Raw genomic sequence first — 11,785 nt, 5'->3', positions numbered from 1 at the left:
AATATTTATTTAATAACAAGAAAAACACTTTATCCCTTACGGGAACTATGACCAAATAGAATATATTCACATATATGATGTGTCGTTTTTTCAATAATAATCATTTTTTTTACTTCTAGTAAAAATATTCTAAATTAAAAATTGACACTTGTGATTCGATTATTTGATTATCAGTCTAAAGGGAAGAAAAATATTGAAGAGAAATAAGAATCATAAAAAAAATTACAAAACCAAATCCATTTAAAATTCAAAAGAATCATCATTGACTGAAACATTTTCTTCATGTCAACAACCAAAATAAAATAACAAAACTCATTATACTCATTATACTGTACAATGAAAACGACAATCAATTTGTAAATTTTTTGAGAAAAAAAAGAAACATAGAACAAGAACAAGAAAAATTATATTCTCTGTTGTATCAACATTTAGCCAAAGACAAATGACAAAAAAATGAGTATCAATTCAAATGTAGATTTAACAACTATGAAAAAAAGCCATCATATTTGTAGACATGAAAATAAGAATATAGAACAGAATATAAATTCAAAACCAAATGTGATACAATAATAACAATGCGACAACAATAACAGACCAACCAACAAACAGTGGAAAAAAATGAAATGAATAAAGACAAGAAAATCTAGTCCCTTGTCAATGGATAAGAGAGAAAGATGCAAAATGCGAAATGATTCCAAGGAAAAAACGAAACATAAAAAAAACAAACAAACAAACAAAATGTTTGTCGTCAACGTTGCCGTTTCTTTTCTTGGAAAATGAAATCTTCATGAATTCAAAGTGTTTGAAAAGTAAATAGTCATTTTTTCCATTAAATTCTATGGTAAAGAATGATATTAATTTTTCGAACATTTTGCATATGTAATACAATGACAAAAACAACAACAACAACAAGTTTGATTTTGAATAGTAAGAAATAGAAATAAAAGTAATAGAAAGCTATTGGCATAAAGGTTTATGAGAGTGAAAAAAATGAAATGAATACAAATCTATGGTGAAAATGTGTGGAATGGAGGTAAAGAAAAAATTTGCATCTTTCATTCTTTCTTCATTTTTTTTTTTTTTTTTTTTTTTGGTAACCGAAAGGGTTTTTTTCTCTGATGAGAATGAAAAGAATTTAAAATGTAGCAAGAGTAAAATAAAGAAAAAAAGTAACCATGTTCGATTCATTCGTTTTGTTTTATTGAAGAAAGAAAAAATTGAATCCATAATGATCTCACGCACAAAAAAAAATGTTGAGAATCGAGGGCAAAAAAAATGAAATTTGAATCTTCAAAAATTTTTCGAAAAAAAAGAAAGAAATTTTTCTTTCTTTTGTCTTTTATTTCCATTGATAATATTTCATATATGACAAAAACAATAATTTTCAAACAAAATCTTTGTTTCAACAGAATTCTTTTCATTTTTATTTTTACTGTGGTCAGATGAACTTTTTTTGCAACAAAAATAAGCCATTATATGCAAATTGATCATATTGAAAAAAATTAATGAAGTGTACGTAGTGTGTTTGTGTGTGCGGTAAACATTACATAATAATACATTAAAGCCATGTTTATTATAATTATGGAAGAAAAAAATTTTCCACCATAGTTTTTTTTCACGCTATGTTTACCAATCCATTTCATTTTCATTCAAAGGAAAAAAATTATATTTTAATGAAATTCTGGACTATGAATGTCATCAAGGAAAGAATAGAAAAAAACATCATCTTTTTTCATTCATTTTCATGATTTTTTTTCGAGCGAAAATTAGAAAAAAAAAGAAAATTGAAAAAAAATCTAATAATTTTGACATGTCATATACAATCATTTCATGTGTTTGCGTGTGTTTAAAGTATAGATGTTTGTTTGGAACATCCGCCGCTGACATTGTCATACTATATTCTGTGATGACAACAGTGGGCTTCACTGCCAAAAATGGAAAACAAAATTTTCGGTAAATTCAAAATTTTGTTTTTATGAATTTGATGATGATGAAAATTGGTTTAATAATGTCATCATCATCATCATCATCAAAAAAACAAGATGATTCTCAAACAAGCTGTTTCATTACAGCAAGGAAATTTGACTAAACTCAAATTCAACTTGGTGATGATGAGAAAAATGTAAATATAAAAAACAGAGAATAGCGAAAAAAAAATTTTCCCATATGCAAATCAATTTGATTAGGATTTGATGATGATGATGAACTGAATTGTAGCGATGAAAAATTGTACCTTATCGTGGAATTTTTCTATTGAATAATTTCATTTTGTCCTGACACAGTGAAGCAAACATTAAAAAAATTCCTAAAACAACAACGTACACGCACAATGATCAAAGCCAAGAAAAGATTAATTGTGATTGGCATATTCAATTAACAGAAACCACAAATGAAATTTTAACCTGCATCAAAATAGACAAATAATGGAAAAAAACAAATAAGCAAACACAATAAAATGCTAAGCTTTGAAGAAAAAAAAATGAAAAATTCATAGCAAATGTTATCGTTGCAAACATCTGATAATTAACAGTATTGGATTGTACAAATGTATCGATCAATGTTTATATTAATAGAATCTTTTTTTTTTTAATTTTTGAAACCCAAAAATATAATCTCTAATAGTTAATCATAGTTGATACGATTGAAACAACAAAAAAAAAACAATCAAATTGTGAAACACAAAAACAAATTTCCCAATGCACAACCACCCACGATCACTAAAATTTTTACATTAATTCTATCATTGAAACAATTAGCAAATTATCAGGAAAAAAATAATGAAGCAAACAACAACAGAACAACAGAAGCAGCAGAATAAATTTGTAATCTAAAAAAAGCAATGGCGAAAAGAATTTTGTTTTTTTTTCCTGGAATAATTTGAAGAAAAAAAAACATTCATTTGGATCATTCAGGGAATTTTTTTGTCGTTTCTATTAGTTCATAATGAATTGATTGACATTCATTATGACTAGATAGAAAATGTTTTTCTTTTTTTTCTCATTCAATGCAAATGATGACAGAATAAAACATTGAAACATAAAATTAGCATTGAGAGAAACAAAAAGAAAAAAAACCAAATGACGTTGCACAAGAATCAAAACAAAAAACAATTAATTTAATGTTTTAAATTGGACATATTCTCTATCTTTCACTATTTTACCTCTTCCACCACACACGTTTGATTATGAAACAAAAAACAAACTTGATTTTTTTTTAGAATTTTACTCATTAAAAATCATTGGAAAATTCTACGGAAAAATTATTATTGATTCAGAATTTAAACAAGAAAAAAAAGAGAGACGTCATACGCATTTTCCTGAAAATCTATTGAAAGAAATGAACAGAATTTTTTTCTACGATAAATGATTTGTGTTGAACCAAACAAAAAGCAACAGAAAATTCACATCCAAATTACAGAACAAAAACCAAAGCAAAAAATTAGTTTAGAAAATCACTTTTGTACACAAAAACTAAAAATCAATTCAATTGATGAATAATATTATGTTTTTTTGTTTTCAAAATGCAATCGAACAAATAAAATACAAATTTCTACATTCAGACAAAAAAAAAAAAAAAATGATCTTGATTATGTATATTATAAGTGACAATTTCAATGATAAAGTTGTTACAAAACAACAACAAAAATGGAATATAAAAAATTTCTAGGGATAATATTCCCGAAGGCGCTCTAAAGACAACTATTACTTTTTCATTAAATTATTCTTAATAAAGATAAGATGACGAGAAAACAAAATTTTCCCATCATATCGATGATAAATACAACAAATACTATTATGATTTATAAAAGAAACGTAAATCAACAAAAAAGCATAAACATTAAGGAAAAAAAGACGAAAATATCTAATTAGAATATTAATGAATTTATCAATAATATTAATAAAAAGAAAAATCAAATTCATTAGAAATGTATTCGAATACCGAGACGAAAAAAAAATTATGATAATAATATGATCATATTTTGTTGTCAATAAAATGAATGCGGTCAGGCGTATGAATTAAAATGAATAAAAGCCAAATATAAATTGGAATTTAAAAAGAAAAAACAGTATAGCATTACAAAAATCTATTATATAATAACAGATATTCAAATTTCAAAAAATTCATGTTGATTTAGTTTTTTTTCATTATTCATCTCTATTCGAATATCATAAAAAAAAAATATTTTTATTATTATTTATAATCATAAGGCGTCAAGATGGCAATTATTATCATAAAAAATCCATTGGAAAATGTCGTTAATCTCTCTTTCTATCTCTTTATGTTTTGTTGTTTTTTTTTGTTGTTGGGTTGATTATGAATTCAAATCACGCGGTCAATTTAGTAGCTTTGTTTTTCCATATACTCTTATATTTCCTTCAATAATCATTATCATTGTGATGATCGTCGTTGTCATCATCAAAAGCAAATAAAAATTCAATGTCAGCATGGAAAAAAAACGATAAAACTTATAACATAAACTTTCAAAACAATCAATGAACCTATGAAATGATGTCAGTTTTATCTCAAAAATAAAATTTCAAATTTGTTCATGTTTTCATTTATCATCATCATCAATGACGGTCATGAATAACAAAATATTTGTAATCAAATTTAAACCAAAACATTTCATGAAAGAATAAGATTTCTTTAATTGTTATCAATTGATAGAAAGAGAAAGTCATACGAAAATCGATGAAATTGATTTCTTCTTTCATTCTTTATTTTTTCATTTATTCAATTCTTTCTATTATCAAATTCAATAGAAAAAGACGTGAACGTGATGAGAAAAAAAGGGCAAGATGTTGAAGAATCATGACAAATAAATAAATTGGATTTTTTTTCTTGTTGTCGCTGTTGGTTATCGAGAATAGCTGGAATCTGAAAATTTTGCATTCATTCAGTTTAGACACATTGCTAGGAACAAAAACTTTAAATTCAAACTTGGTAATCAACGGAAAAATGAATTAACTCAAAAACCGATGTTACCTTTATTAAACAACGTATCAACAGCAACAACAACAGAAAAGGAAAATCGAAATTCCAGAATAACTGGATGGTTCAGAACAAACATAAATGATGATAACATAAAGTGTGGAAAAGTTTATCAACAAAAAAAAATCCTCATTATATCATATTACAAAATTGGAAAAAAATTTGAATCCCTATCAAGCTAGATTAGTTTATCATTTCATTATAATTAATCTAAGCAATCGATCTTGTTTTTAGCTTGTTCATCATTGAGGGTGTGTCATTCAAAGGTTTAAATCAAGAGATTTGATATCATAAAAGATTTTATATGATGAAAATATATGCGAGAAAAATAATAATATCCACATCGCTACAAAATCAAATATTAAATAGAGACCATCATCATCAACCGTTCAGTAAATAGTTCATGTAAACAATAGGATAACCAAAATTTAGTATCGATTCATTCATCCTGTCCATGAATTTTGCTTACGGGTTTTATATCTGAAAAACTTTATTCTGTTGAAGAGATGTGGACTATTCATTTAATTTGATTCCCAGATCTATTTTCGCACAAACAAACACACAAATTAAATCGAAGTAAACACATCCTTTCCCTATTCTTTTCACTATTACTTTTACACTTACAAACAAATCAATTTACGAAATAAAATGAAATGGAAAAAAAACAAACGAAATAAACAATGTGAAATGATCATTGTTTATTTCGTTTGTTTCGTATGTCCTCCGTTATTATCATTATTTTTTTTTATTCGCTATTTTTGTCCTCTCCAATCTACTATTGATTGTACTGGAATTCCAAAGATTTTCAATATTTTATTTTCGGTAGCCGTCATCGTCATCATCATCATTGTAGTTAAATTAGATTCAATGAAAAACAAAAACCAATAAAGATTGGCTACAAAAATAAATACAAACACACAAGATGGGCAAATTTATCCATGAATAAAATTAATATCTTCAGGGATATTCTATTTTAACATTATCATTACTGTGTGTCATTGTGTGTGTGTGTGTGTTGTGTTCATGTACCAAGCAATAACCCGAAACAAAAAATATTCGATCGAACCAAAAAAAATTCTCCCAAAATTGAGTAGATAGAAATAAAATAAAAGAATCTGAAATTCGAGAAAAAAAGAGGCAAAAAAAACTTGCAAATATACAAACAAACCAAATGCCAAAAATATATAGTAAATATACATCATCATAGATTTACAAGTACAACTTGATTTTGTCATTTACACTAAAATATAGAGATCGAACATTCAATTCATTCATTCACACTTTGACATTTTCTTCAGAATTTTTGTTATTATCATTAGTTTCTATAACTTTAATCGATTCGAATTGGATCGAAATACAGAACAGCCAAAAAAAATGACAACAACAACGAAAAACTGTTTTTGCTATTACTGATCAATCAATTAATCAGACAGAAAATAAGATGAGAAAAATAAGACATGTGACGAACTGAAATGACCTCGAATAATAAGAAAATTTGTACCAAAGAGATAATTCTTTTTTTTTGCTTGATTCGGGAACTTCATTTTTATTATAACTTCTAATTTTTGTTGTTGTTGCTGCCTTCAAATGATAAAATGACAGTGTTATTAGCTAAGATTAACGAATTTGTTGTTGTTCACGGAACGGAACAAACAAACAAACAACAGGGTGAAAAAAATGGCAAATGAGTAAAAGAAAAATAGGAAACAAAATTCATAAGATTGACAACAACAACAACATAAACAAATGGAAATGGTATTAGCAACAACAAAAAAAACATAATAACGTCGTAAACAATAATCATGTATTGGAAATTAGATAACTAGGAAATCATCAAAATGTATAGGAAAAAAAAGTAAAGAAATCAAATGAATGAACATAAAAATGAAATGAAATTGCATTTTAGAATGATTGAAAATTAATTCAATACAGGTTAAAGGTGTGGCTTCTTGTTTTTTTTTCATTTTATTTTTGATTACAAAATCTTACAATGTTTCATTGTTTTGTTTTGGTTTTCTTCATCCACCTCCTCCTCATTATTATTATTATTAAAAGAATTTATAAATGTCAAGATCACCATTGTTCAATAATTTTTAGTGATTCCGTTAGAAATACGTAAGCAAATAAGAAATAGTTATGAAATGTTTAACCAGAATTTTATCTCCAGAATTGAATCAGAATTAAATGTGATTTGTGTGGGTGAAAGATTTACTTTATCACTTGTGGTATAAAAAAAATATTCAAGAAAAGACCAGAAAAAAACCAAACTAAAGAATGATGAGTGATGAATCTGGACCAAAAAAAAACACACACACACAGAACATCCATTTTCTCCCAAAATCTTTAAACGATAAAAATAAAGCTAGAATTCTTCTAGAATTGATAAACAAGTTAAGTCAACAACAGATAAACAAAACAAAACAAAAAGAAGTGGAAATAATAAAAATATCTATCTATATAGATTAGAAAGTGGGAAGGAAAAAAAACGGAAAATTCTTGAAACTATTTTCAATTTGATATCGCATACAATTTTTTTTCTCTCTAATCGATTCAAGTGAATTTCTATTTCATTCCATTCAATGGAGAGAAAAAATAAGCCGTCTTAACAACAACAACAACAACAAAAAAACCCAAGAATCTGATATCTATATCTTTATATAGAAAGATAAACAAACAAACAATAACATTAACACAAACAAGTGAATGCAATTGATTTTGGATCTTTTTTTGTTTTGTTTTGTTTTAATTCTTTTTGAAAAAAAACTATTATTATGGACTCTGTTTGTTTGCTTATGTGTATGTGTGTATCGATGTCAATGTAAGTAGCCATCATCATGAAAAACAAAGGAAAAAAAGTAGCAAAAATTTTTGAAGATATATTTAACATGAAAAAATATCCGAATGAGAAAGAAAGATGGAAAGTAAAAGAAAAAAAGAGTAGAAGCATCAATATTAACCACTAAAATCGATTAAGAAATAATTTCAAAAAATAGGCTCATCTATTATCCTACGAATGAAAAAAAACCAGAAAAAATTTCGATCCACTTCTTGATATTTTCAAAATTTTCTTTAGATTTTTTTTAAACCGATAAGGATACATTAAAGTGTTTGCGTGTGCGTAGATTGATGATGTTTGTTTACAACATTTTGTTTTTTTTGAACTAAAAAGAAAATTTGATGAAAAATAAGCAAAACAAATCAAAAAAATAGAATGAAAATGAAAAAGAATTGAATCAAATTGCAAATAATAGAAACAAATGAAAGAATCAAATCAATTCAAGATGTGAATCGATATATTTAGACAAACCAATACAATAATCGAGAACCATTCTTGAGAAGAAAAAATAATAATGAAAATGAAAGTAAAGAAATGGAATTAAGTATATTGGACGCCCATCATTATCATGATCATTATGAAAATGCTATGGACAAGATAGGAACTGATGAAAATTTTTATCAATAAAACTTTTGGGCAAATTGCCGGCAAATTTTTCAATCTAATAGTTCAACGAACAAAATCACCAAATAGAAAAAAAAACAGAAATCATTTATTAATATGGAAATATCTATTCTTAATGAATGTTAAAAATAAATTTTCTGAATTTAAAGAATACACAAAGAAAAAGAAATCATTTAACAATGTTCGATCCGAAAGAAAATTTCCGATAAATAGACTTGATCAATAATGAAGAGAGAAAAAAAAAGAGAAAACCGATAACCACCAGTAATAAAAACATAAAAATATTCAATCTATAGCTGAATTCTACAGATTATTATGACAGTCATAAATTATATCCAGAATATTAAAAAAAAAATTTTATTTTCATTTTTTCTCCTGATCAAAAATCATCGAATCGTGTTGTCAATCGAGTTATTGTTTTTTCATTGTATTGTGATAGTAATAGCAGGAAATATCCTTGATTTGGATCAATTTTTTTTGAAATTTTCTCAATAATTCAACGTTTTATGATTTACATGCCAAAAATGACCGATAGAATTCGATTTTATTGATCATACAATAGTGTCCAGAGTGAAAAAAAAGAATATTTTTAAATGAAATAAAGCCATTAAATATATTCTGTTCCAAAGATAATTCTAATAAAAATAAATTTTCCAATTGGATCAATCATTTGTCGAAGTTTTTTTTCGATTAGAGAATTTTATAATTCCCTTCTTCTTGTTCATTAAACATTCAATAATTATTTTCCCCCAAACCATTACCATCATTACTATTATTTTAGATATACACTAAAAAATAATAATGTCTAAATTGGTTAATTATCATTGGATGGCAAAGAATAATAAAATCCATTTGAATCTAGGCCAATCATTGAATGGGAATATTTGAAACTATCGCGGAAACACACATGATTGCCATCTATGAGATAAGATACAAAATGATTCAGGATGCTTGCGTAATCAATAAAAATAAACAATGAGTTTTTGTCATTCATAAATCAAAAACGTAAAACTAAATTGAATTAAAGCGAAAAATAAATTAAATCTACCTTTTTTCACGGATAATTTTTTGTTGAAAATATATTATTCCAATAAAACACAATAAAACAACAGTTTGCCCAGGAAAATAATGATAAGCAAAATTTTTACGCTGAAAAATCTTCGTCGAAATTTAATGAATGAAAGAATCTGAATTCATAAAAACATATTTACACATTCGATAATAATGGATAATATATATCGTCTGAATTATAATTTTTTTCAAAATTAAAATTACAGATTTCAACAAAAATTTAATCAGTAGATTTGTAGAAATGTTGACACAAATGAAAGTTATCGTAACGGGATTCAAAAAAACAAAAAATCTGCCTGTTGATTTATTCAATTTAATGTTTATTCAATATTTTTTTATAGAAAAAAACGAAACTGTAGAATCAAATGAATTCGTTAATAGAAATTCTTCACAAAATAATAATAATTTTAAAGAAAATATTTATAAAAAAAAACACAAGATTCAATTTACAAACTTTTGTTTGTTTTGTCAAAAATCAAGAAAATGTATGTACAGGTATTGAATACAATTAATAGATGACGTTACGTTTACAGTTATATTTTTTATAATTTTCAAATTCTTTTATTCAACGACAAAAAAATTGAATGACTTTGAGTATGATGATGAAATTTGTTAAGAAGAAAAAAAATTCTATGAAATCAGGGAATTTCAATTAACCTTCAACAATTCATTTATGTTCATGCATATCGTCCACCTCTAAATGTATTAAATCGAAACGGTTTTTCTCCGGTGAACGCAATTGGCGCAGCCAAAATTATCGTTGGTGTTGGATGTTGTGCCATGAACGGTGCTGGAGCGGCAGTCAAAATTGTCATTGTTTGTGGCATATGTGGAGCTGCCATTAAACAACTTGGCCCAGCTGAAGCATAAGTCATCATTGGAGCAGCTTGTGTCATATATGGTGATGGTGCTGCAGCTAATATCGTCATTGGTGCCGGTGCAGCAAATCCAAATGTTGGTGGAGGCATTATCCTTCCATAACCGTATCCAGGTACGGCACGTATTGTCATTACCAATGTTCCAAGAATGATCTTTAGTGAAGAAAAAATGAAAATTATCTTAAAATTCCAGCAATGATGACATAACAACTTACAAGTAATTTAATCATTTTTAAAAAAAAAGTTTTTAATGTCAAATTGTCGATCAAATTTTTAAAGAAAATCGTTCGCGTTTCAACAATGTTCATTTGAAAAAATTTTCGAATAATTTTTTGTTTTTATATACAATCGATGGAATGCGATGACCATATTATGTAGATGGTGATGATAATAATGGATAATTTTGATTAACATCAATGTTAATGAAGATTGTTCCAGAACTTGAATGTAAAGATGAGTGAGATTTGTTTGTATGCCATTATCATTTTAATGGCATCTAATGTAATTGTTTTTTTTCACAACCAAATCAAATGTATAGTATCTTTTGAATCATATGATGATATGATCTTTATTTGGAAAAAAAATTTGTCATCTTTAATAACCTGTTTTCTATCGATGTAATCTTTTTCAATTTATACATAACTTAGACACATCGAATTGATCGATGTGATCAGAATCCATGCAAATTATTTCATTATCAATGCGCTCATTTTTTTTTCTAAACATTTTGATTGCCAAACACAATTTGCGAAAGGATATATCATTGCTTTTGTTTCATGAACGAATGAAAATGAAAATAATTTTTAATCAAGCTTGTCAATCAACAGCGAAAATTAAAAAAAAAATTCAATCATAATAATATATCCGTCGTTGTTTTTTTTAATCAATTTGAACCGATCAATGACATTTAATGGGATTCACAAAAATGAATGTCACAACTGACATATGATTCCTGTTCCGCCTTTGAAAATGTTAGCCGTCTTTTGTTGATAAATGGCAATTTTGTTGAGGATTGCTCGATCAACAATCATTGATTATTATATTAATGTTAATTAATTAATGTAACTGTTGTTACCACTATATATACAGACCATAGTTCAGTACTATTAAATATATCTTTCTACCACTCTACCAATACTTCTACTGCACTATACTTTATCAATAGGTTATGGGCCTTGACACGTTATGGCAGTTTGAAGTATTGAATCGTAATAATGTTATTGCCAAGAATCATGGAGTTGATGATGAAGTCGGAGACGTAAAGTCTGTATCATCTGAAATGGCAGGTTTGCCTTGTTTGTCTGATTTGCTGGGATCATCATGGACAGCTGATGAATACTGTGAAGTATTCGCTGATGGTGGTGCAAGTGGACATATTTTCAAT

The 11,785-nt window shown here is 26.5% G+C and overlaps 1 protein-coding gene across 1 annotated transcript; it reads right to left on the bottom strand.

The window, feature by feature from the left end:
• Positions 1-8,608: 8,608 nt before the first annotated feature.
• LOC113798096 (uncharacterized) lies at positions 8,609-11,109 on the bottom strand. The gene is made up of 3 exons (XM_027348584.2): positions 10,617-11,109; positions 9,501-10,554; positions 8,609-9,402 (listed from the first exon to the last, which is right to left on the bottom strand). Exons 1-2 carry the CDS (start codon positions 10,707-10,709, stop codon positions 10,201-10,203), a joined length of 447 nt encoding a protein of 148 aa, XP_027204385.2. The 5' UTR covers positions 10,710-11,109; the 3' UTR covers positions 8,609-9,402; positions 9,501-10,200.
• Between the last annotated feature and the right edge of the window lie 676 nt (positions 11,110-11,785).

The sequence above is a fragment of the Dermatophagoides pteronyssinus genome, unplaced genomic scaffold (genome assembly GCF_027571235.1).
Source record: "Dermatophagoides pteronyssinus isolate colony J.1.1.1.1 unplaced genomic scaffold, Derpt_VIB-CSIC_2022.12 sq0003, whole genome shotgun sequence".
NCBI classification, from domain to species: domain Eukaryota; kingdom Metazoa; phylum Arthropoda; class Arachnida; order Sarcoptiformes; family Pyroglyphidae; genus Dermatophagoides; species Dermatophagoides pteronyssinus.
This window is presented reverse-complemented; position numbering and strand designations above follow the sequence as displayed.

Excerpts from the sequence above, each read along its gene's own strand:
- LOC113798096 (XM_027348584.2), bottom strand. The coding sequence starts at position 10,709 with ATGAACATTGTTGAAACGCGAACGATTTTCTTTAAAAATTTGATCGAC. Across the intron at positions 10,555-10,616 it reads TAAAAATGATTAAATTACTT|ATCATTCTTGGAACATTGGT; the intron begins GTAAGTTGTTAT and ends TCTTCACTAAAG.